General features: G+C 42.5%; 3 protein-coding genes across 14 annotated transcripts in view; 1 reads left to right on the top strand and 2 right to left on the bottom strand.

The window, feature by feature from the left end:
- The first annotated feature begins 338 nt into the window (after positions 1-338).
- Positions 339-7,935, top strand: SNRNP48 (small nuclear ribonucleoprotein U11/U12 subunit 48). Of its 2 annotated transcripts, none has more exons than XM_061449210.1 (9): positions 339-455; positions 532-645; positions 816-876; positions 1,678-1,752; positions 3,790-3,978; positions 4,897-5,018; positions 5,387-5,502; positions 6,561-6,725; positions 7,671-7,935. In XM_061449210.1, the coding sequence occupies exons 1-9, from the start codon at positions 420-422 to the stop codon at positions 7,708-7,710; spliced, it is 918 nt and encodes a 305-aa protein (XP_061305194.1). In that variant the 5' UTR covers positions 339-419; the 3' UTR covers positions 7,711-7,935. The 2 variants fall into 2 exon arrangements, with proteins under 2 accessions (XP_061305194.1, XP_061305193.1); XM_061449209.1 differs by having other exon boundaries at positions 7,618-7,935.
- A 1,446-nt stretch (positions 7,936-9,381) lies between these two features.
- On the bottom strand, positions 9,382-15,940 carry ROPN1L (rhophilin associated tail protein 1 like). The gene is made up of 5 exons (XM_061449212.1): positions 15,739-15,940; positions 12,845-12,968; positions 12,512-12,673; positions 10,095-10,270; positions 9,382-9,576 (listed from the first exon to the last, which is right to left on the bottom strand). The coding sequence occupies exons 1-5, from the start codon at positions 15,867-15,869 to the stop codon at positions 9,513-9,515; spliced, it is 657 nt and encodes a 218-aa protein (XP_061305196.1). The 5' UTR covers positions 15,870-15,940; the 3' UTR covers positions 9,382-9,512.
- A 4,646-nt stretch (positions 15,941-20,586) lies between these two features.
- MARCHF6 (membrane associated ring-CH-type finger 6) overlaps positions 20,587-25,372 on the bottom strand; it is a 45,007-nt gene continuing 40,221 nt past the window's right edge. For all 11 annotated transcript variants that reach the window (XM_061449222.1, XM_061449229.1, XM_061449226.1 and 8 more), the window contains 4 exons: positions 25,121-25,210; positions 23,541-23,673; positions 22,498-22,633; positions 20,587-21,745 (listed from right to left, as the gene is read on the bottom strand). In XM_061449222.1, the coding sequence (XP_061305206.1) occupies positions 21,655-21,745; positions 22,498-22,633; positions 23,541-23,673; positions 25,121-25,210 (450 nt within the window). In that variant the 3' untranslated portion in view covers positions 20,587-21,654. The remainder of the gene's footprint in view (positions 21,746-22,497; positions 22,634-23,540; positions 23,674-25,120; positions 25,211-25,372) is intronic.

Below are 25,372 nucleotides of genomic sequence, written 5' to 3'. Positions count from 1 at the left end.
TAGTGTATTCCTTACGGAACCCCTCACGCAGCGCGGGGCTGGCACGGCGGCCTCCTTCCTTCCTCCTGTTGCAAGAGGGAAGCAGGGGCTCGGTGGCGTCGAGACTGATGTCCCCCTGCCCCATCACTAACAGGCCTGTGCTTTAGAGGGGTGGCTCCCGCCCCCGCTGCCCCCCAGAAACAGAGCGGGCTCGCCCAGCACGATCCCGGGCCTCCCCTCCGCGGCGACCGCTTCAAGGCCCCCGGGGAAGCGAGGGGAACCGGCGGTCCTCCTGCACCGCCGTTGCAGCCTCCCGCCGGCAGGCGGCGCTCTCCCACCCCGCTCCGGCCGTGGTTGGTGTCACGACTCTCCGGATGTGACGTCCGGTAGCGCGCCTCGTTCACGCTCCCGTGGTGACGGAGCCTGTGCGCCGCTGCGCGATGGCGGCGCCTTGTGCGGTGTGGCTCGGGGATGTGGTAAGGCGGCGGTGGCGGGTGGGGACGGGCTCTGCCTGGGGCAGTGGGGGTTGCTCTGACCCGTGTCCCGCTGCAGGTGGAACTGGTGCCGTGCCCCTACGATGTCCATCATCGCGTCCCCCCGGCGTCGCTGGAGAGGCACGCCGCGTCCTGCCGGCTCCGCAAGATGGGCTACTCTGCCGAGGAGGAGGTGGGCGGCCCGGGGGAAACCGGCTGCGGGGAAGGGGCACGGGGCCGGGATGCTGTGCGGCAGTGCCACCGGGGGGTCCCCGCTGGCTCGGGGTCACTCGGCGGCAGAGCCCGGAGCCGGTGTCCTTGGGGGCGTTCCCGGGTCCTTGACTGAGGCGCTTGGTCCCGCAGGCCGAGATGTACGACTCCAGCGTTTTCTACGAAAACCTGAAGGTTCCCACCGTCACCATGGGTGAGCGGCAACGGGGGCCTCGGGGTGGGGACAGCTGGGGCTGAGGGGAGGACCGGGGGACACCCTGGGGGAGGCGCGGAGGATGAGGGGAAGTGCCCGGGAGGAGACAGAAGATAAGCGGCTGAGGGGAGACCCTCAGGGAGGGGCAGGGGATAATACTGCAAAGAGGTCACTGGGGGAGGCTTAGGATGGGGTTTAGGGGAAACCCCATGGGTAGAGTTCAGGTCTTGGCAGTAGCACACCCCAGTGCCTTGTCAGCTTTGTCAGGCTTCCTAAACCTCCAGGGTCAGTAGGTTTATTTTCTCACCGTTGTAGTTTGCGTTATTTTACTCTTGCGTTGCTTCTGTCGCTGTGCGTTTCTGCTGTGTAGGTCACTTTTCATCTTGAAATCCAAGGAGGAACGTTTTTTTTTTCCTCTTAGATCATTTTCCAGGTTCTTCCTATGGTCTTGCATCAAGTGCAAGAAGTGGATTAAAAACACATGCTTAGAAGGTGAAAAAGCTGGCCCTAGAATTTGGGGGTATATAAGCAGTAGAGAAGAGAGTTGCAATATACGTGCATGTCTTTTTCCTTATCCCTGTAACTCAGGAATCCGTTTTGTTTTTTTTTTTACTTTTTCTTTCCCCTCAGTTCAAATGTGGATTAGATTCAAATGATATTTTTAGTTCAGACCTTCCCTTATGTGTAAATAAAACTACAGTGTTCTGTAACATACCATAATAGAAGCTGGGGAATAAAGACTAACCCTCCCAAGTACTCAACATAAAAGTTCTGTGATATTTCTGTCTTCTCTGTCTACAGATAAAGATCTACAGTTTCACATTGTTAAACAAGCTAGAGCTCAAAGTGCCGGAGAAGGCACAGGCTACAGCGAAGGTAAGTAACAAGCAGGCACTGAGGCAACTGTATGAGGTCTCATGGAGAGCTGTTCTTGTCTCTCCTATTGCAGCTTCCTCATTCCGCTTGTGAACTGCTATGAGACTTTTTTTACTTATGTTTAGTATTCCTTCCCTTGTATTTTTTGGAGCATAACTACTTTGTCTGCTTGGAAAGAAAACCTGATAAGAGAGCTCGAGTCTGTTGTGCTCACACCTCTAGTTCTCTGCAGGACTGGAGGATGAAAACTGCAAGATTAAGGAGTTTCTTAAAGCACTAGTCCTTCACTTCCCATCCCACTACCTACACTTTACTTTCTTCCTGTGTTTCCTTCTGCGCTTTGTGGCTCAAACTCTCCTAATGCTGCCTTCAGCCTTGTTGTTTGTGTGATGGTTCTTCATGTAATGTTTTGTTTAAGGATTAATTGCTAGACATGAGTTGTATGTGCTTATCCACCACTCCTTAAATCAAAACAGAAGCAACATGTCTATTATTATGTTGGATTGTTTCGAGACTGTCCTAAACTGTCGTGGTTTAAGCCCAGCCCATAACTCAGAACCGCACAGCTGCTCGCTCACATGCAAGTAAAGAAACGGATACACCCTTTAAAGTGGTGCATTGCAAAGATACATCCGTGAACCACTAGGTGCCAGCATTTGCCACCCACTGCAAGCATGTGTTTTTCTGAAGCTAACACTAAAACTGTGTTGGGATAGTTCTCATTGTGGTATCTTGGCCTCTTGTAAGATTTACTTAGTATTGTTTGTTTAATTTAAAGTCTTCTTTAAGCTGGCTATGTAATAGGACAGGAAGGCTGGTATTAATCACAACCTGTAAAAGCCTTGTAAAATGACAAGTGCATTACAGGGTACTTTTATGGGCTACTGTGACCCTGTATAACAGTGCCTTTTAAAAATGAAATTCTTGTTTTCATGTTTAAATCTGTTAGTTTGGACTGGAAAAGTTCTGGTTTTGGTTTCAAGTACAGTAATGACAAAACCTTGTCTTCTGGGTTTGTTGCAGAGTTATTGTGGCTCCTCTTCTTTGGTGTCTTTAGTGAAATCAGGAGGTGAAGGATTGCCCAGCTTCTGTTAGGTGCTGAATAATGTAGAGAAGCAGTAGCTTTGCTGTTCTGCAGGCTCCTGCATAAACCCCACCTTATGTGTTGGCTGTTCTCTCTGTCTGGGTATGTCTGTGTCATATCATCTGGGTATGATTGTGTCTTGAGGGAGAAGGTTGTATTGTGGGGAGCAGGATTATGGGGATCAGGTCAATAGTTGCTGGGAATTGAAATGCTTTTCTGCAGGCAATATCCTAGAATACTGCATCCTGTGTCCTTAGGGAGGTCACTTTGCAGCTGTTGCAATGGATTGAGAAAGGATTTATTATTTGTTTGGAGGATATATGTTTTAACCAGGGAATGGAAATTGCGACTATTCAGGGAAAGAAGAGTATGCAGGCAGTGTGTGTGTTTCCGTAACATTAAAGTTAGTTATCTGAACTAATCTGAAGCATTTTGAAAGTGCCTTTGTAGCCTTAGCTAGAAATGCCTATGGCAGTCTATAATAAAGAGCTCTGTAAAGGAAGTGACAGTGTGAGTGACACTGATTTGCACAGTGTCCAGTTGTTTAGTCTCCTAGAGGCTTTCATTGTTGTTGGCAGAGGAGCAGGTATTTTGCAGATGGTACTTTAAAGAAAATTTTAGGAGTAAGACAAACCCACAGGTTGGAGCTCTGCCTCTTCTCTCGTGTAATCCCAGAGCCGAGTGTCCTTTTGAACTAACCTAGTGTGATCCCTTCAAAGCATATGAAAACCTGTAAATAAAAGTATAAAAAGGAAAGGTTACACAGCCTGCATGGGGCTGGGGAGGGATTTGGACCTTTTTTTTTTTTTTTTAATTTGAGTGATTTTTATCCTTTCAAATTAAGACGGGTGAATAAAGCATGGGTATTTCCTTCATTGTTGTTTGTTGAACTTCTGTGCTTTCCTATAAAATTACACTATTTTACTAATAACAGCTGTCTGTTCTCATTCTAGGATCTTACTCATTACTGCCTGTAGAAGTTCCCCAAAATCACAAGCGTTTCACCTGTGACCTGACTCAAGCTGATCGCCTTGCTCTTTATGATTATGTTGTTGAGGAAACAAAGAAACAGAGGTCTAGGTCCCAAATAACGGAAAATGACAGTGACCTCTTTGTGGATTTAGCAGCAAAAATCACACAAGGTTTGAAGAACTATTTGTTGTTGAGTTTTGTCTTGGATCTTTCATTTTGTATAGTTAGATGACTTTTGTTGCAAGCCAAGCAGAATTGCTTGTGCTGTTTTTAGTGTGAAAAGCATGCTTTTCTTAAAAGCCTCAGTGAAGACTTTGCATCAGAAAACACTAGTTTGGTATCCTTTATGTTGTTTTCCATCTGAGAGAGCCTCAGTGCTCTGCTCCTGGCACACATATTGTGTATGTTGGTGGATGAATCTTTTGTCTTTGCTGCAACTGACAGGTTGCTTAATGTTGCCAGCTTACTACGCACTTGAGAACAGTATTTGCTGTAAGAGATGGTGAGATTAAAGATCACTTAAGAGTAAAAGCCAAACAAGAAAGTTTGGCAGTCATCCGATGGAGCTCTTGAGCAATATACAAACGGGAGTGTTGGACCGAGGCCTCTCATCTCTGTTGAGTCATGCCAGTTTGTAACTGTACGAGTGCAACATAAGCATCAGTGTTACCCTGTGGGCCCTGCTCTGCATGGAGTGTTTGTGATCTACACAGGTAAATTATTTACAGAATCTGGCTTTTTCAGTCTCTGTGCCTTATTGTAATACTGGCTCTGAAAACATGGCTTGTACTTTGTAGCTGTTTGACCAAATTGCAAGCCCATATGTTGATTTAGATCACTGTTAGGAGACTGAGATCACATAAGAGATTTGCTCAGTGGCTTTTTAGTCTTGTGTAAACAGCTAGCAAAAAGGTTGGAGAGGAAGCTTGTGCTGAATTCATAATAGTTACTAAGTACTGGGGAAACTTCAGAAAGAACACAATATATTTTCTGTTTCAGACTTGTATTATTAAAGCCCCAGACTTGCATACCTGCAGGTGCTAATGTCCTGCTAATGACCATCTGTTTTACTTCCAATTTTTCACTAGATGATAGTCAGAAAGGTCCCAAATCCCATCTTGAAATTCTGGCTGAAATGCGAGATTACAAAAGGCGGCGGCAGTCATACAGGGCTAAGAACGTTCATATAACAAAGAAGTCTTACACTGAGGTGAGATCTGAAAATAAGGCGGTTTTTGCACAGAAGTGCTTATTATATATCAGCATAAACAATGCTATACCCTTTCAGACAAAGAAAATGTCTTTTGTTTATTGCTGCAAGTTACAAATAATAGGGGCATTTCTGACTCACATTTTGAATGTGAAAATGGCAGCAAGATGTAGTTGACTGTCTGTTGTAAAAGGGTGCTATTTGAATTTCTGCTGAAATACCTGTTTCTGCAAATCAGACTTTCCATTCAGCCATCCGATTATAGGTTTTGGGGAGGATGTTTACTTTCTGCTGTCTAGTTGCAAATTCAAGCCAGTATCATGACCTGCTGCTTTTCTTGTTTCTTTTTAATATATCTTAATCTCCAGGTGATTCGGGATGTGATTGGTGTGCATATGGAAGAACTCAGCAATCACTGGCAGGAGGAGAATAGGTTGGATAATGCAGAGATGTGTGAAGGAGGAAAGTCAAAATCTTCAGGAAGGTATGCCATCGTTGACAAATTCCTTGGGCATGTGAGTGGGCTGATGGCCTGTAATTGTATCTTACCACCTTCTTCCAGTAGTGCATACCAACCTTGGCTGAGACATGTGCACAGTTTATTTTCTGCTAATGCTATTAATTTCTTGCTTGAGAAGCTCTGCCTGCATGAGGGATGGGGGGGAAAAGGAATTATTAGCTTGCTTTCAGGGGTAAGAAGGTAAGTTACAAGTGATCCAGGTGAACAGGTAGGTTTTGGTGGAGCTGGGGAATCAGTAGTACTCCCTCTTCTGTCCAAATACATATGCATGTGATAGCTGGGGACAGAAGGGTACTTGAAAATAGAAGTGTACAATTTCTTCCCCTTCCCTACAACATGACAGGAAATGCTATGGTAGATATAAAATACCTCAGAAGAAAGGTTTTCCTGAGTTACTAAACATGGGGACCCTTTAAAGTTCTTATCACTGTGAATGCTGCTGTGCTAACTGAGAGTATGTTTTGTATATACATGTATCTTCCTGTATCAAGTAACACCACACACTCTTCCAAACATTTGTCACTGAAATGAAGATGGAATCATGACCTGGCAATAGCCTATTTGTGCTTCTTCAGAAGATCTTTGAGATGAAAATGGTATTGAAAAAAGGTGATACTCAAGGTGTTTTCAGCATTAAAATGAAGGTGAATGAGGCGGCCATACAGGAGATCAAGCTTGCTGGGTTCTCCAGCTGTAGGTAGCGGCTTAAAGGCAGGTTATTGAAGAGTTAGGCACTGAAAGCAAAATGGCGTGAACCCCTTCTACTGCGTCCTGTTCCATGAGCAGAGAATGTAAGACTGAGGGGCAGTGTTTGTAAGAAATAACTACTAGTGTGCTGAGAGGTGCATATACAAGAGAATGGACTTTGGGCCTCTTTTGGGATGTATTGTGTTTCTTAGGGAGATAGAGAGCCTTAATAAAAGATACCTTCTACTGGGCCATTATATGATAAATGTGGTGCTGAAAACAACAGTGACTGTGAAACAGTTTTTATTGAACAGACTCAATAACCTTTGTTTCAGGAAGGAAGACAGGCGGTCAGCTTCGGTGGACTCCCGGCAGTCGGGAGGAAGCTCTAAAGAAACTGAATGCACCAGGCATAGGAGAGAGAGCAGCAGGAGTCCAAGTAAACGAAGGAGGAGTCGTGAAAGAGGCAAAGACAAGGATTCTCGGAGAAAAAGAGAGAGGTGAGCAGACATGGTGACAGCTGAAGTCTGCTTCTGAATCAGGCAGCTGTAGCATTGTCTGTAAGAAATTAGTGCAGAGAATTAGAATATTTAGTTCAGTTAAAAAGCTGGGCTCAATTTAGTATACTGTGTAACAAGCCAGTGGCATGAGACTACTTATACTGAACAGAACATGCTGTGAGATCATAAACTGTGATCCAGACTTCAGGATTTACCCTCACATCTGAAAGGTGATGCTTTGAGCTGCATGCTGCAGGATTAGCACGGTACTGTTGCTGCCTGTTCTGCTCCTTGATCAATATACGCACAGGGGAGCATGCTGTCTGTTTAACCAGTGATGTGTGCTTGTCATGTCTCGTGCTGATCTCTGCTCTAGTTTGCACTGGGACTTGACTTAATCAGGAAGATTGTTTTCACCAATACATATGCACACATAATCACTTGAGTTGCATTTCAAAGCTTTAAAACAGTGTTGGTTTCTTTTCAGTAGTTCTGGGTATGTTTTTAGGCAAAAGAAAACAAATCTAGACCACACTTCTAATGCCATCAACAAGGGCATGTTTGCACCTGCAAGTCCATAGGTGTGTGGGACCTGTGTTTGAGCAAAGACTTAATTGGCCAGCAGAAATGCTGCATTATTCCTGGTGTGTATGGAAGAAATACTGTAGGTAACTGCACAGAAGGAGATGATTGCTTATCTCAAAACCGGCTTCATTTCCCAGTGATGCCATTCATCCTAAACTAATTGCCACTATGGCACTGCTTGACAAGGCTTTGATTAAACAGCATGGGAAATAAAGTGCTGTAAAGTAGTTTACTTTCTTTCCTTAGAAGAAGGCATCATTACATTTAATGAATGCTTTCCATTTTCCAAATATTTTTTTTCCTTCAGATTTTGTCAGTCAGAGCCTAACAGCCCACACAGTGTTTGTGGTTTTGTTTCAGGGATGAAGAAAAGTATCACAACTATAAAAGAAGAAAGTAGAAGCAAGAACCTGATTATTTTGCCAGCTTTTCAAAAAATGACTTGCACAAGAACTATTATTACTGCTGTTGTGCTAGGGACAGTAATGCTGTGTACGTATTATTGGTGCTACAGCTGTGCTGGGAGACCAAAAGTGTGAAGGTTTGTCAGGATGGAAGCAGTATACATCAGAAAACGTGTATATTTTTTCACTAATGCATCTCTTAATAAATTACATTGATCTCATCTGAGTTCAGTCTCACAAGGCTGAAGAATGAAATCTCAGAGAGGCTGTACTAATTTGCCTTCCTGGCCCATACGTGGTGGATAGAGTACTAATCGCTGGAGTCTGGGATCAATTACAAATGGAAAAGGCATGCAGAGAGCTCCCTTCGTACCCTCCCACCTGACACTGTCACCTCTGGGACCAGGGTTCCAGAACAGCAGCACTTGCTGCCTGGTTACCATATGAACCAGAGGGGACAGGGCATATTTCAGAGTTCTCCAACAGGCTGAAGCGTCTTCAACTGCAGCTAGTGGTAAAAGGACCACAACAGGAAAGTTGCTGTTCCTAAGCTCATGCTCAAAGAAATTTAGGATCAATGTCATGTGGCAAAGATGACAAGAATATAGCTCTCTATGGAAACTAGTGGGGAGGCACCAAAGAAGCCTCTAATATTGCCGAATGCCATTCTCAAACACCAGGTGCCTACCCATTTACTTCCAGAAATAACTAGGAGGAGTTCCCATCCTGCAGACTAGCAGGTAAGTGCACATACCAAGGGCATGCAGGAGGATTCACTTAACTTCAGTGAGATATTTATTATATCAATTCCCAGTTAATTCCTCACACAGTCTACTACAGCAAGGTCAGACATCACCAGCCAAGCTTGTTACCTCAACAAAGCAAGCAACTATAGAAGAACAAGCTTTCAGATTCATCTTTCCTACAACACTCTTCTGCTTCCTCGAGTTGCCAGGAGAGGGCACTCCGCATACTCCTGGTTTTGGCCTTTTCTGTCAAGGGAATCGCTCTAGTTTTACTGTACACTGTCTCACCTCAGTTGTTTCTTCAATTAAGTGTGATTAGATGTCACAAAGAAATCTAGTTCTGATTTAGACTTCTGTACAGCTATTCAGCTCAAAAGAACACTGAACTCATTTGTCACCTACATGACAAATGCAGTAGCTTTTCTTGTCAGAAAACAAAATGTATTTTAAAGTAGATCCTGAATTAGACAAGTCTATCTAAGAATGGAAGAAGAGGCTTACTTAAGTTATGTGAAAGGTGCTAATTGGAGGGAAAAAAAATAAGGAACCATTGCAGTTCTTTCTTGATTTAATATTTCTTCTATCAGCTCAGTCACAGGGTTCTCATGAACTTCCCTTAAGGCTTGGTAGAACTACTTATTTAAGAGAGCGTGTTCGAGTAGATGAGGTGGTCAGAAGACAAGCTGTATTTGTGTAAGAGTCACAAAGTCAATGCTAGCAGAAGCATAATGAGAAATACACCAAATACAGCTGTCCAGTCTAAGTTTAATTCTATTGTTTACTTCTTATGACACTAGCAAAGTATAGGTAGGAAGATCCATACCAAAATATGGAGTGAAGGTATTGCTCCCTAGGTGTGAGCATCAATATTTGAGAGGCCCACTGAAGGAAGAGTTCAGGAGTGCGATAAAGAAAAGAAAGTGCCAGGAGAGGGTTGTCTTTTATTGTGATGTACAAATAACAGTCCTTTGAACACAGATTCTTTTCCTGCATATTTGTTTCTTACTTTTTTTTTTTTTCTTCTCTCACCCAATGATGAAGAGTGGGCTTGATCAAAACAGTGTTGAGGCCTGGCTCAAAAAGTTTCTGAGCAGCACCATGCCAGATTGTTTGTCACTGGAAAGGAATAAATGAAATGCTTTAGAACAACATTTGAACATGGTAAGTCCTAGTGTGTTGGACAAGATTACTGAGGGTTATATTAATTTCAAGCCAGAGCAGGGTGATTAAAAATTGGTTCTTACTAGTAAATTGTCAATCTGGTAATTAATGCAAAACAAACCAGTTGTGTGCTTTTCTGAGCCCCCATGTATACAGACCTGGGTTTGTGTGTCAAGGTTTTGGTAGTGACAGAGGGAAAGGTGAGGGCAGGCTACATGGGGTGGCTTTTGTGAGAAGCTGCCAGAAGCTTCCCCCATGTCCAACAGAGGCAATGCCTGCCCAGCTCCAAGACGGACCTGCCACTGGCTGAGGCCGAGCCCATCAGTGATGGTGGCAGAACCTCAGTCAATCTTTACTCCTGTCATCATGGCTGTGCCCAAAGTGAAGACAGACTACTCACCTGAAATGAAAGGCTTATGGAAAACCCAGAGGTGCTCGATACATTAAAATTGCATGCATGGATTTTTACTTACGCTTCGTCTTTAATTTTGTGGAGGAAGACTTCAACTTCCTCTTTTGGTATCTCTCCATCGATGCTGGCCAAATACAGGTAAAGAAATGAGAATGTTTCGAAAGGTATGCGAGCTGGTCCACCTTCTGGGTCCTTTGTTAAGATTTCACAGGCATGTTTCACTGAACTCAGCAAGGACTGCAGGGGTGTTCAGTCAAGAAATGAGAGGAACAGTATCAGAGCCATGAACATCCTTTAAACACCATAACAAAATCCACACTGTAAGCCACTAATAGTGTAAATGAGATGAAGGCTTTATCATGGTTGCCTAGGTTTCAACCTCAAATGTACCCTCTGTATCATATGGTGTAGCCTGAGCCCTAATTTCCATATGGCCAAATTGCTCTGCTGCTGTAAAAGCTCCAACGTCACTATACCTACTGACAGGGATATGTGTGTGTATTTATTATCTCAATGGATCTAACTGAATTCTCAGCAGCAGTTAAGACAGAAAAATTTACAAAGCCCAGAAAATTGACAGGGGTTTGATTTTTATTATGGCATTGTAATATAATATGGTATTAATTTTTTAGGCGTGCTGCTATTTACTGTATTCCTTATTCGTGTGCAAGTCCAATTATAGTAGTTAGTGGAAAAAGCACTGAGGCAAAAAGCCTTTCAAGCATATTCCAATTTAGTCAAAGCCCAATAATGTCCAGGTTCCCTTAAAATCAAACATGCCTCAAGGTATTACTTCCAAATACTTTGAAAAACTCCTTTATTCAGTACACTGCCATAACACAGTGCCCAACATGTGCTAAGCTATACAGGGAAATATGTGGAAAAATTCATTATAGAGCTTCACTGAGTCAAAGACTGGTTGCATGCCATTAAAACAAACAAACAAAAACCCACACAGGCCTTTTTTAACCCAAGTTGTAACATTTTTGCTATAACCTTTTCAAAGGGTATCCTTACCCATGTATTAACAAGCAAGCGATGCCTTTGGAAAAAGATAAGTATTTCCTAAGAGCAGAACAGCAATATTTAAAATAAATACAGTGTCTGTTCAATATGTAGAACACAGGCCAGAGAAGTGACAGTTTATAATCCTTTAACAGTTTATTTAGTGCAGTTCCTCCCCTGGGCAGCCTTTCTGCGAAAGGAGAGGCAGCTGCCTATACGATGGCAGACTCTATCTACCCCCTGCTGTTTGCTACCCGGCTACTTCCATTCCTGCTCCTGCCACTCCAAGTGGCTGCTCTCTCACAACACAGCAGAGTTATTCACATTGTTTTTGCCATCTTTGAAAGACAGTTTAATCTGTGTGGTCATTTCTCCAAGGCTGTAAAAACGCACCAGTGCTTTGCAGAAAGATACCTCAGATCACTGGTGTTCTTAAGTTCAGACTTGTCCACTCTTGTATCTTAACTGTGACCTTATTCAACTATGAACATAATTTACAGCGAAGGAAATAAATTTGTGTGTGTCTTCCTCTCTGGTTTAGGAAACTGAAGTTTAGGTTTCATTACATACAGCTGAAATCAAATAATTGACATAATATCTGAAAGGATGGATAGATGGAGGTAAATTTAGGCTGTCTAGCTCAGTCAGAATGAGGTTCCTGTCACTCTGGTTTTGATTTTTTTTTTTTTTTAAATAAGCAATGTTGCTGTTACATTTTTTTTTTAATTCAGAAAAGAGACCAAAATACAAAATCATGTTGAGGGGTGGGATTAGAATCAAGACATACACAGTTGAGATGAATATACATATATTCGCACACATACATAATTCTATCACCAGGCCAGGATAGCATTCAGGACTTCCAGAGATTGCAACGTTGCCAAAATATTATCCAATATATACTTTCTTTTTAGTACCCCTTCCCTACTGCAGAAATCATTAGCAGCGTTATACTTCATCAGATCATCAGCTTAGTGCATTTTATAATCTCTCATTCTGTGGAAATGCTCTGCTGAGATTTTATTACTGACATTAAAAGAATTAAATTTAGATTTAGTAACGTTAACTGCTTCTGTGAAAATTTAATTGACTGCACAATCAATTATGAATCGACGGTTTAATTTCTCCCTCCAGTTCTCCCTCACAGACATTTATACTGATGCCATAAGCATCATTAATTTGATGCCATAAGCATCATTCCTCTATGATCCTCTCTCTCATGGTCCAAGCTCCCTGCAGACATGCTTACTCTTCTAATGCCCTCCCAGTAAGCTGAGGACTTAGCTGTCTTTCTGATTAAGCTTTCCTGATCAAAAGCTGATGGGGAACAAAAGTAAACAGGCCACTTTTCCGGCTGCTGGAAAAGCAATCCCCAAAGTCCATTTGCACTAATTGTTCTGTGGTCTACCTCATACATGATCATATATGACCATTTGTGTTTTGATATGAGGGCTGCTGTTGCTGTTACCATACCTTGCCAAGCACGCTGCACCCAAGTGCCAGAAACTTCATCCATTCCACCTCCTTGCCGAAGTTGTCCAACTGCAGGATAGCCTCCAGCTGCTCCTCTGGCAAGCACAAGTGCTTCCATTTCTCCTTCAGTTCTGCAACATTCACCATGCCTTTGGGAGAAAGCTTTACACAAAATCGTGGTACCACAGTAAGAACTCTAAAAACCAGAGTGAAACTAAGAACACTATCCCTCCCCAAAATACATCAGATACTTGACAATCAGTCTCCCCAGCCATCCCCAATGCATCAGCGTTCCTCAACAGCATTGTGCATTTGATAAAGGCTGGTTTATACCTGTTTGTGCAAGACTTTAAGGAGTCCTTTGGTCAAAACAGCATCCGTTTTCTCTATTGCTAGAGGCATTTCCAGCCTCTCCTTCACAGGAAGGGTCTCACCTTTTGACAATGCTGAAAAATACCTAAGTGAATGGGAAGAGAACACACTTGAATGCCTATGGCCATTACAAGCTGCACAGAAATAAATGCTGTTACAGTCCAGTGAATGAATCCACACACTCCCATGCAGGAGCGGCAGCACTCAGCAAGCCGCCTGTGCACACAACTCTCATCTCCCCATGCCCTAGACACCACCTTTCTTTTTAGTGGAAACCACGATCCTTAGGCTTTACACACTCCTTTTTTAAGATATTCTAATAATTCTTCAGGCCTTTAACTTCCTTTGTGCATGACATACTCAGCCCTTCTTGGCAAAGGCAATGATTTATTAACATCAGAGTGCACTTGCAAACTGAAGTGCAGGCTTTTCCTATTTGACTGATGAGCACCTGAGGGCTCATTTGCTTAACATTCCCCTCGCACACTACCCAAGAAGCACAACTGGCTATTATTGCAACTCTCTCGTCAGTGTTTCTGCTATCTCTGCCCACTCCAAAATAAATTGTAAGACTAGAGCAGAAAGGGAATTAGATTTAGATCCTTTCACTTATAAGGCCACCACAGCCTTAAGAGAAACCACCTCTGCCATAGCTGGCCAGCAGTCTGAACTATGCAAGGAAACCTCAGTTTTCATTCAGTTAGTGGTAGGTCTAATTTAAGGGCTTTTCTATTCATCCTCCTTCACCCACCCTGGCACCCATGTCCATGCTCAGGCTACCCCATGCTGTCCACCCCATGCTGTCCACCCCATGTTGTCCAAATACTGGCCGAAATTAACAGCAAGCAGCACAGCAGAACTAAGCATTTGCCCTTCTGATTTGTCCTTCTGATTATTCACAGCAACAAGCTCTACAACACTGTAACATCCTATACAGAAATGGCCACACACAAAGAGTTGTGGTCAATGGCTCAATGTCCGGCTGGAGACCAGTAACGAGTGGTGTCCCCCAGGGACTGGTGTTGGGACCGGTCTTGTTTAACATCTTTGTCGCTGACATGGACAGTGGGATTGAGTGTGCCCTCAGCAAGTTTGTCGATGACACCAAGCTGTGTGGCTCGGTTGATATGCTGGAGGGAAGGAATGCCATCCAGAGGGACCTTGACACGCTTGTGAGGTGGGCTGATGCCAACCTCATGAAGTTTAACCATGCCAAGTGCAAGGTCCTACACCTGGGTCAGAGCAGTCCCAGGCACAGCTACAGGTTGGGCAGAGAAGAAATTCAGAGCAGCCCTGAGGAGAAGGACTTGGGGGTGTTGGTCAATGACAAAAAGAACATGAGCAGGCTTCAGTGTACACTCGCAGCCCAGAAAGCCAACCGTATCCTGGGCTGCATCAAAAGGAGCATGACCAGCAGGTCGAAGGAAGTGATCTTGCCCCCCTACTCTGCTCTTGTGAGACCTCACTTGGGAGTATTGTGTGCAGTTCTTGTGCCCTCAACATAAAAAGGACATGCAGCTGTTGGAACAAGTCCAGAGGAGGGCCACGAGGATGATCAGGGGACTGGAGCACCTCCTGTATGAAGAGCACCTCCTGTATGAAGATAGGCTGAGAAAGTTGGGGCTGTTAAGCCTGGAGAAGAGAAGGCTGCGTGGAGACCTCATAGCAGCCTTCCAGTATCTGAAGGGGGCCTATAGGGATGCTGGGGAGGGACTATTCATTAGGGACTGTAGTAACAGTACAAGGGGTAACAGGTTAAAACTTAAACAGGGGAAGTTTAGATTTATATAAGGAAGAAATTCTTTCCTGTTAGGGTGGTGAGGCACTGGAATGGGTTGCCCAGGGAAGCTGTGAATGCTCCATCCCTGGCGATGTTCAAAGCCAGGTTGGGCTGAGCCTTTGCTGACATGGTTTAGTGTGAGGTGTCCCTGTCCATGGCATGGAGGTTGGAACTAGATGATCTTAAGGTCCTTTCCAACCCTAACTATTCTATGATTCTATGCTATGATTGGCAGTGAGTGTGAAACCACAGCTTTGTTCTGCTTCATGTGGCTTGCAGGTCCAGACTTTGCTCTGCCACAGGTGCTCTCACATCAGAGCATATTCCAGAAAGACTGATGTGCAATCAGCAGCAACCACCTACCCATTTGCAGGGACTCCTCCCATCAAACTAGTGCAATCTTCAAGCAAAGGTCATGGCATGGCCATGGCAGTGCCACAATGCCCCTGCTCTCACTAGCCATATACCCTCGTAAGCTCAAGCTACCTTCCTCAGTCTTTGGTGCTTTTGTCTGCTCAGCTGGGGCAAGCTCACTGCACATCCATCACCTCAAGCATCTTAAATCAACTTTACAGTGAGAGGTTTGTAATGTGTACTGTCACCTGTAAGTTGCAACTTTTCAGGATTTTTTCCTATTTCAGTAACATTTAAGGACACTCCTTAATTTTGTGTCTGGAAACAAAAAAAATGCACGAAACCTAAGTAAGCTTAAGAATGAGAAAACTATTTTTTAGTTTTCCTTTAAATTACAAGAATTAAAGTCTCACATGAGAGGAGGAGGAAAAGAAAAAGAAGAAAAATATTTGGTCTTGAGGACAGAGAAACTAATAACCAAAAACTTAAGATGCATTTTTCTGTCTGGAAACCAAACTATTCCAGAAATATGCCAGTCCTCAACCTCAATGAAACAGAAAATATATCAAGTACTCCACCATTTTTAAAAGGCCCAGAAGCACAAAGGCAATATACAGCTTGGTTTAGTAGTCACAGCTATCTTCACTGTACAATAAACGGCAGTGAGATTTCGCGGGTCCATATGCATAGCACTCCATTGTCATGTGAACATCTTACTTACGCAGCTGACCACTGCAAAACATCATGAGGTTGAGTCCTAACAGCAGCTTTGGTGAATTCCTTCAGAATATTAGGTAGCTCAGGGGGGATTCTGATCTGCTCAGCACAAAACATGGTTTCTGGAAGAGGCATGGTCCTTTGTGTTCAGTCATACAGACCTGAAAGGAGTAATGAAACAGCAGTTCACAGACGCACAATGCGAAAAAAAACCTGCATGCGCACATGGGGCTCACCTCGTACCCAAACTCTCTCCTGTCCTACTCAACAGCTGGGGCTACTAGAGAACTGACAGACTCAGAAGGGTGAGCAGACGGGCACTGTGCATCTCCAAACAACCTTGGTGTCAACACCAAGTAGAAGACTGGAGCTGGGACACCAGCCACAGCTCCAGGTAAGGCTTTAATATGTGTCTTTAGATAGTTTTAATCTAATCTTTCTCCTCAAGCCTACCACGATATAAACGTGTAAAGCTGGTAGTCCAGACAAGTCACAGCACTCACGCCCGTGTGAAAGCTAGCTGTGGTGACAACTCACTACTGCACGCCAAGGAGAGTCTTACCATTTTCGTACAGGAGCTAGAGTATGTGGATTACCAAGTTTATATTATGTTTACGTATTAAAACAAACCAAACAAAAAAAAAAAAAGATGTAGCAAAAAGTGAGTAATCTGTGCTCCTGGCAGACTTTACATGAAAACCTTACAGCTGGATGAACGAAAAGCATGCTGCAATTACACACTGCGCTTTGCTCATACAGGTAGGTTTGTCCCATTCAACTCTTGCTGAACACAGAGGTCACCTCATCTCCGCCACCCCTCCTTGCTCTTACCTCCTACTTTTCTCTCACTCACCCCAAACCAGCCGCAGGTACCTGGCACAAAGCTGAACCCAACAGCTGAGGGCGCGCAGGTCAGGCTGGCTCAGCCGTGACACCGGTTACCCGGTTTGCCAGCAAGCGGGCCCGCGGGCTGAGGGCCGGCCAATCCCTTTTCTCTGTCAGGGCCCGCCGGCAGACCCGAGACAACAGGCCCCAACCGCTCCGTCCGCAACAGCCGCTTCTCCTGCCCCTGGCAGCGGCCCCGGCTGCCGGGCAACGCGGAGGGAGGAGCCGGGCGCGGGCCCAGGGGCGTAACGGGGCAGGGGGGGCCGGGCGCGGGCGTTGTTTGAAGGCGGGAGCGGCGCCCGCCCTCCTCAGCCGTTTGGGAAGAGCCAAAAGCCCGCGGCAGCAGGTAAGCGTAGAAATGCACCACCGAGCACGCTGTGCAAAATAACCAGTGTCCCGTCTCTAAACAGGCTTGGAGTGGGGTTCGGGAGTTCTCTTTCAAACAGGCAACACGTCCAGGCTTGAAGGAGATGTGAACAAACGCTGACTGAGCTGCAAAACAGACATAGCCAATGTATTCCCTAAAATTCCCGTTATAGCAGCTGCTGCTCCAAAGTCCTGGCGGTTCAGGACTGCAATACTGCGGATGGACTGTCCCACCAAGCACAGCACGGGCGGTAGCAGCTGCTGCTCAGCCCTGCTGCTCCAGACCTGGCACCATGGGTGCGGACAGGGCAGCGAGGGCTCTCCTGCTGCTCCAGCACCGCAGTGCTCTCTGGTTTTGTTAAGCAACAATCAAGTCTTTTCTTGCCAGGTAAAAGTAGCGCCATTTTCCAGGACCAGAGGTGCTCCTCAAAGCCAAGTGGTTTAACATAAATCAGAAAGGAAGGGTAAGTAATCCACCTTATACAGGGGCAAAAAAACCCTGAAAAGTGGCTATGCAGCTCTGGCACTGGCCACTACTCAACAAGCAAGAGGTAACAGCAAGTTAAGTGTGTAAACTGCAAAACTGATGTGCATGCAATGTTACGAAATTATGTTGGTACCGATCCATGCCTCAGTGTTACACTGAATTCCAAACATTCCATTTAGTTTGGAACAGAATTTGACCTTTGGAAATGCCATCTTCTAGAAATGTCTATTATTGAGTAACTTTGATTTCAGCCTATAATTTCTCAATTTATGGAGACTTCCAAACTAAGAAGAAGCAGAGCTTGTCTAGAATAATCAGACTTAATAAAATCCCTATTAACCATGCAATTCTTTAGTTCCAGTCAATACATGCAAGAACTGAAACATCCGAGTAAGAGAACCTTTAACTTACCATTATACTTTGTAAAAGCTGTTCCCTTACCCGTTTCAGAAGAGGGCTTCCTTTTTTTGTTCTGAATTTCATACTACTGAGATTCAATTCTCTGCTTGATGTTTTTACTACAGTAACACTGTTTTTACCAAGAACCCCACTCATTGCTCAGGCTGTATGCTGCCCTTTCACGGGTGAGCAGAACAAGAACACTGACCCTGCTATGGAGAATTTCCAGTCTAAACGAGGAGACAGACAGTGCAGTATGCAGAAATGAAATGGCACTGATCAGTATGTCAGGCAGTGGAGTCAACACACCAGGCAGAGGGCTTCTTATGGAGTTTTCTGAACAACCACAGGGCTGCTGTGCAGAGTTTTATGAAGACCTTTGCTTGAGCTTAGGAGAAAGCAAGGAATTAATGCACCCAGCTGAAAAGTAATGCGAGTACTGTAACTGGTGTTGGAGCTGGCATCACTGAAAATTTAATGGGAGATTAAGGTTAGATGTAAGGATGAAACTTTTTACTGTGAGAGTAAAGGAAGTTGTGAATGTTCCATCCCTGGCAGTGTTCAAGGCTGGGTTGGAAAGGGCCTCGAGTAAGCTGGTCTCATGGGAGGCGTCCCTGCCCATAGCAAGGGGGTTTGAACTAGATGATCTTAAGGGCCTTTCCAACACAAACCATTCTGTGATTGTATCTTACTGAGGTAAGGGCTGACAGAAAATAGTTACAGGTCTCAGAGGGCCCTTGGAAACTGAACAAATAACGTACGCTTTACCCAGCAGAGAAGAGGGAATCAGAGAAAAGATGCAGAGTTTTTACTATTTTTAATCAATCTAAAATAATCTGTGTAAAACCAAAGCTGTGCCACAATTAACTTCAGTAACCAAAAGATGGCTGTAGAGCCATCTGACAGTTCTTTGATGAAGGCCTGTAGAACTGCTAACAGCCATAGATTCTCAACACCGCAGAAGGGATACACAAACTAGGCCAGGTTGCTTCTCCAACCCCTCAAAGATTCAGTGTCAAGTTGTGGTAAAACCACATGCACACACAGAGAATTTTTCCAGCTTTAAGAGTAATACAACCCCTGCATGCTGTATTACTCTAGCAGAGATGGAAGCTTCTGGTATAGAGCTGCCAGCTATGTTAGTAACAGCCAGTTAACTTACATGCTTACTATCAAGTTTCTATGCCAGAGGAGTACAACAGACAGCCCAGTAAGGCAGACTATCAAAATTTAAACCAGTAGAAAAGCAGCGTTACTTAATTCTTGTTCTATATAACTTCCATCTTCTTTCCCAAAACACATGCAAAAATAAGTATATAGGGAGATGAGATTTTGTAAAAATTCACGATGGACAGTTTCAGAAACAAACTTCACCTGGAATCTGTAAAGCAGTGCAAAAGCAAGCACAACTGTTGATTTGAAGCCAGTTCTCCCTAACTAAGAGTGAATACAGGTAATGTAAGCTACAGTAAAATAGCTACAGTTCACACTGCATGACTGGTTCATGCCTGGTTCGGTTTCTTCTGAGTTGCAAAACAACAGTAATAAGAAATTGCAAAAAGGCTTTTTCTTAATAAATTTTAATGTTAAGACCAGTTTGTCTGGATAAAAACACAAAGTTACAAGAATCACACTGCTGCAAATTCCGCATGATGTGCAGGAGTGCTTGCAATCTTTGAGTGGTAAGACCATTTTGGAACTGTTTAGGAAAGATATGTCAAAGACAGAATCTTGGTGTAAGAAAGAATGTTACCAGTGAGTTTAATATTCTGAAAATATATCTGTCCCACAATGTACACCACTGTAAATAGTCAAATGCAGTATTTATGCACACCAAAATATACTGGGCGAATACTCAATTTGTCATTTAGTCAGTGAATGAGAGAAAAACATTTTGGTTATTTCTTTATGATATTAGTTCACTGGAAGTTTCCTAATAAATCACTCCAAAGGGTAACATTTATGGTTCAAAACAATCAGGACAACAGTGATTCCGTGAGATAGTAGTTTCTGACCTTCTGATAGTGACAGCCCAATCCTCTTGCCACTAGGTTCAGATGCATTTGGCTTGTGCTCACTGCCTCCAAACACGAGTACAGACACTAGAAAATGAACTGCCACCATCACAGCCTGGACCACATTAACTCAAAACACATCAGATCAGAGATGCAACATCAATAAAAGGAGATGATACTCTTAAAGCACCTGCCAAGCGATTCTCAAGTATTAATTATATACACATATGGTCAAGTACGGAATACTGGAGGACAGTATACCGAGCAGCAAGTTTAATGTTCCATCGATTTTCTGATTGCTGCAATGGATACTCACATTTCCCCCATTTAATCTACAAGAGATACTGCGATCTAAGCATATGATTTGATGCTATTTAAAGCTTTGCAATACTGTTATGTAGTTTCTTTAAAATATATACATAAAAATCCCCCAAACATTACTGCAAAAGAACTCTTATCTACATATAGAAATAGCACAGACTTGATTTGGTGGCTTTTGTTTGACTGTGTCCTTGCAAAGAAATCTGCTAACTTTTCCTTGTTTAATAGCATTATGTGTTTCCCTGCCCCACAGGCAATAAATGGTACAAGGTAAATCACTTCCCCAGTATTATTCCCATAAAAAATTCACAGTGACCAATTCCAAAAGAAAAGAGATACTTGCTGTAGGTCTCTTTTGTTTGTTTGCTTGGGGTTTTGTTTTGAAGTAACTGTGCAATATAAAATTCATACTAAAATTTGCAACTTTGGTAACTTACAGAAAAAAAAGATTTCAGGCTCTTTAGTTAAGGACCAGGTCAAAATGGTGCTTACACTCTGTTGTTTTTGTGCAAACACATCAGATAAGGTTCATCCCTCCCCCTGAGGTCCTGAAAATTTCTATTATTGATAAGAAATTGGCTACAATTTCAGTTATGAACCTATCTAATCCTTGGTACCTTTAAATGCTTCCATCACCTAACCTTAGTAAATTATTTACTGTTTCAGTTCAGGAAATCCTGATGCCTAAAGCCGATACCACCCCCCTTGTGTCCCCCCCCCAATCTCCCCCAACAGAAACACCCAGCTGAGTCTCAACAAGTACATCTGAATTCTCAGAAGAGGAAGTATTTTCTTGATTTAACAGCAACTGTACAATATTACAAACTCAGACACATGAAAAACAATCAGGCAATAGAAAAATGTACAACAGCTTTGGTGTTATACAAAATAATAAAAAAGACTTGACAGCAAGATACATAGTTCATTATGTTCTCACCACAGCCACTTCATTGCTGACTGTAAGACAGTTACTTACTTCTGATATTCTGTGTGGTTCTTCCACTCATGAAAACTCATACTATATTACTACAGTAAGAACTGTTATGAACGCCATAAAGTAAGCTCCAAATTTTATAAAAACATCTTGCCTCTTTGCAGTATTGCTTTGTGGCACATTGTCAACAGAACAGCAGTCCAAAATAAAGTGACAACTAGATTTAATAAATTAATATACTTTTTTAAAGATGTACAATGCACATTCTTTTTAATCCAAGGTTTTAGGGTGTCAGGATACTTCTATTTACACATATACAGACCTCAGACAGCATTGATAACATCAGAAAAATGCAGATAAGGAACAGAGCCTTAACTGCTATCTGGATGCTATTAACAGAAGCCAAAACACTGCTGAGAGCATTATTGGAAGAGATATTCAAAGACTGAAGAAGAGTCTATGAAAAAAAAGGACATGTAAAGGCAAAGGGAAGGTCAAGATGTTTATGACCATCTATTCTTGTGAAGACTGAGGTGGAGTTGTTGATGTGCCTTGTTTACCAGACTTCCGTTCATAATTCACAAGTCGTTGCCCGACAAGGTACCTGGGATTATAGTGAAAACAGTGAGAAATTAACACAAGTTAATGCAATTCTGTAACACAAATCGCTTTATCTCCTTTGCTGCAGAAGTAAGTTATCAGTGTAGTAAAAGTTGTTCTACATGTGATTCCCCTTTCCCTCCCAATAGTTTTCATTTTTTCTCATCATCAACCATCCTCATCTTTTTTCTTAACATTCAGGCATGGTATAAGGGAATACAGGCATTACAGGTTTGTGTTTACAGCCTCAACTTCGGTACTCATACAAGCTAAATGAAAATGCGAAATATAAAGAATGTGTTTGCATTATTTTTATACCCAGCCTTTTGCTGGATGGCACTTTTAAGAGCATCTTCACAGTGTTTGTTTGAGCCACCATTACTTGAACATCTGGAACAATTAATCTAAAACCAATGACTGCTAAATGAAGTTCTCAGCTCAAAAAAGAACCTGTCACAATGCAGAACAGGTATTGGGTGAGACTAAGAGAGACTTCCGTTTATAAAGAGTATCTTATAGATAAAAGAGTATCTTCCATTTATAAAGACAGTCTGTTCCTGTGTTTATCTACCTGAACTACAGATAAAACATTTGCCAAGAACAGTTCAGGTCTCCCTTAGAGGGTTGTTAAGTCCAGAAAGCTTCTCAAAATCCTTTTAGCCCCAAGTACCTACAATGCCTGCATTCAATCTGAAGCTGTTATCACAATTTAAAGTGTAAAAATTAACATTCCCCCCCCCCCCACTGTATACTCACTTGTCATTTTTAATATGTTCATAAAGGCGCTTGAACTGGCGGACTTGGAAGGAGAGAATTCCCATCAAAACCACCACCATAAGCAGAAAAGGATAAATTCGTCGCTGAACAAGGTTTTGCATTTCAGCAGTAACTCCTGCAAAACAGGACACAATCCCCACATAATCTAACATTGCTAAAGTGACTCATGCATCTCTGCTTCTCTACCTGCTTCCACACTTTGTTGCACTGTAACTTCAGTAAAAGGGATGTGAAATGAATAGCACAACCATTTATCTCACAGATCCAACATAACAGCTACTGTTCTTTTTCATCCAAAGCATTAAAACTGGAAGTTCTCCATTAACACAGTAAAAAAAAAAAAGGCAGTTTATCAGTTTTTCTTGCTTATTGGCTTCTTTATAACTTGTGTCAGAAAAAAGGTGACATTAAAATCTGCATTCAAGTGAGAGACTGAAGAATAAAATGGGGCTTCTTGAACATGTAACATCAAAACTAACTAGCAAGAGACAACTGTTGATGAAAAAGCACACCTGCCCTGCTTCTAAGAAAATTTTTCCCTCACCTATGAAGATAGGAAAGCCTGAAAAAAAAACCCAAACCAATTTACGTTTTAATACTGAATGAAAAACTCAACCCATATTTTCACTTGTTCTAAGCTTCCTTTATAATCTGAAAAGTCAGAAAAGATGTCCTCAGCTTTTAAACAGAGATTAAAGGTTGTCTAAACAAGAAAGGAATTAATCATCCCTTTCCCAAACTAGCTAGATATCTAAAAGTAGAAATGTAGGTATTATGCAGTCCCACGCTCTCACTGTATTCTGCACTTCATTTTTAAAAGCCAGTCAGAATAATATATTGCATTTCTCAAAAAATCCCAAACTTTTAAGATGACACACCAATTCTTAAGGATTTACATTTGCTGGCAGAATAGTGGTGTGTGTTTGTTTTTAAATAACCCAGAGCATGAAGTTTTATTTCCAGATATATTTACATTGCTCTAAACCATCAGATAATGAAAAGTATTCTGAATATATACATACCTAATAAAGGTACAACACCAGAGGCTATGATGTATGGTACACACAGGGAAAGCAACAGAACAGAGATTACGGGTGCTGCCAGTTTACGAATTATGAAGTGTAAATCAATGTTACGAATCCCATTTGCATATACCTAAGAACAAGAAGTCAGAAGGAGAGAGGATCAATTAAAAAGCCATGCTTTGTGCTTACATTAACAATTACAAGGTTTTACACAATTCTCCTTATGAGAGGAAACAGCTGTTCCCAACTTGAAGAAAACCACGATGGCCACAGTCGAAGAAGGAAAAGCTCTGTACTAATCTACATCAGGATTCCAGGAAATCATCTGAACAGTGCCCGGGAGAGCAACTTAATCTTGAGTAGTATTGTGATTTGGTTGCAGGAGTGCAAGAGACCAGCTGAAAGATCATTAAATATAGCTGTGGATGGTGGTTTTATGGATGATGACCTGATAATCGCTTTGTGCTGTTAGCTTGCCAAAAGAAGATCCTGTGTTTTGCTAGTAGAGCAAATCTATTCAAGTTGGTAACACAGGCAGAAAATAGGATCTTACATTGTAGTTGACTGGGCAGACCAAAGCCTCTGCATGTGGAATCTGTGCCTGAGGAGAGGGCCTCCATAATTCTGAAGTTTCTGCAGCTACCATCAGGAGGCAAGGTCTCAACATGACTAATCACAGGAAAACACCAGCTCCAAATGGCTACCACATACAGCTAGACAATGGCCTCTGTCCCACAGCCTGGATGCATCCATTTCTAAGGACAGCTCAGGAGAATGTGTGTACAACAAACAGCACCAGGGACAATATTCAGAATGGAAGGAAGAGCTGTTGTATTCATGAAAAGGTACTCACAGAATTAAGATTAATTTCTCCAGTGTGACACCTACAGTGATTAGTAAATGGTTTAGTATCTGGGACTATACGCTAGATTTGAGAGGCCACCTCCTGTACAGAGGCCAGGACATTCACCACAGCCATTACATGTAAGAGGGTTGAAAAGTTACTTTCTGACAAACAATTGAGATACTTCATTGAGACAGCAACCATATAACTTTAAAGATTATCAAGAAAAAAAAACTTCTGCCAAAGAAAGCAACAGGCCATGTGACTCAGAACTGTTCACAAAACCTGTTCCGTCTTAATAATCACAGGGGAATAGAAAGACCGTCTTTCATATGTACACTCATCTATGAATGAGCTAATCTCTACAGCTGTGGAGAAGGCAGAAATTCTGTTCTTGAGTGGCAGACATAAATAATATCCAGTACTTGGGACACGTGTGAATTCATCTGACGAAATAATGTTGTTTCTCATCACTTTAATACAAACCCGATAAAATTGCATATACATACACTCTGCAATTGCTTGATTTCAGATTTCTGAGGTTTATTTTTATTATTAAGTGTACCTTAATGGATTGGGATGTACAATTTAATAGGATTCTACAAAATTAGTTGAGTTTTGCTCGATTACTCAAATTACTCCATCACTACAACAGTAACTGTTTTCCAACTCGCACATTCATAAAACATTAAAAATGTATTACGCAGACAATATACAGATAATTTTTCCCTACCTGTTCAATAACAGTTTTCAGCCACCACTGGGGACCCATCAGTGTTATGGCAGCAATTATTTTGGCATGCAAAACTCCAAGAGCCCAGTCCTAATTTTGTAAAAATGGACAGTTAGCATTAACATCTTTTTAAATAGTTTGAGAATCAAAAGCTTTTAGAGCAACTTGCTAATATTACTTACAAGTGAAAAGATAATTATTTTTCTTTTTACGTGGGATATTGTTTAAAGGACATGGCATCTTCTGCAAACT

The sequence above is a fragment of the Pezoporus flaviventris genome, unplaced genomic scaffold (genome assembly GCF_033815535.1).
Source record: "Pezoporus flaviventris isolate CSIRO_AGI_PZ_B2104156 unplaced genomic scaffold, CSIRO_AGI_Pfla_v1 ptg000007l, whole genome shotgun sequence".
Classification (NCBI taxonomy): domain Eukaryota; kingdom Metazoa; phylum Chordata; class Aves; order Psittaciformes; family Psittacidae; genus Pezoporus; species Pezoporus flaviventris.
The sequence above is the reverse complement of the archived record's forward strand: the minus strand, read 5'-3'. Positions and strand labels throughout refer to the sequence as shown.

Bases quoted from the DNA above. Each gene is read 5' to 3' on its own strand.
- SNRNP48 (XM_061449209.1), top strand. From the start codon at position 420: ATGGCGGCGCCTTGTGCGGTGTGGCTCGGGGATGTG. The intron at 1,753-3,789 runs GTAAGTAACAAG...TTCTCATTCTAG, and splicing joins AGGCACAGGCTACAGCGAAG to GATCTTACTCATTACTGCCT. The intron at 3,979-4,896 runs GTTTGAAGAACT...ATTTTTCACTAG, and splicing joins AGCAGCAAAAATCACACAAG to ATGATAGTCAGAAAGGTCCC.
- ROPN1L (XM_061449212.1), bottom strand. From the start codon at position 15,869: ATGCCTCTTCCAGAAACCATGTTTTGTGCTGAGCAGATCAGAATCCCC. The intron at 12,969-15,738 runs GTAAGTAAGATG...CCATTCACTTAG, and splicing joins GTTTTGCAGTGGTCAGCTGC to GTATTTTTCAGCATTGTCAA. The intron at 12,674-12,844 runs GTATAAACCAGC...TTTTGTGTAAAG, and splicing joins TTAAAGTCTTGCACAAACAG to CTTTCTCCCAAAGGCATGGT.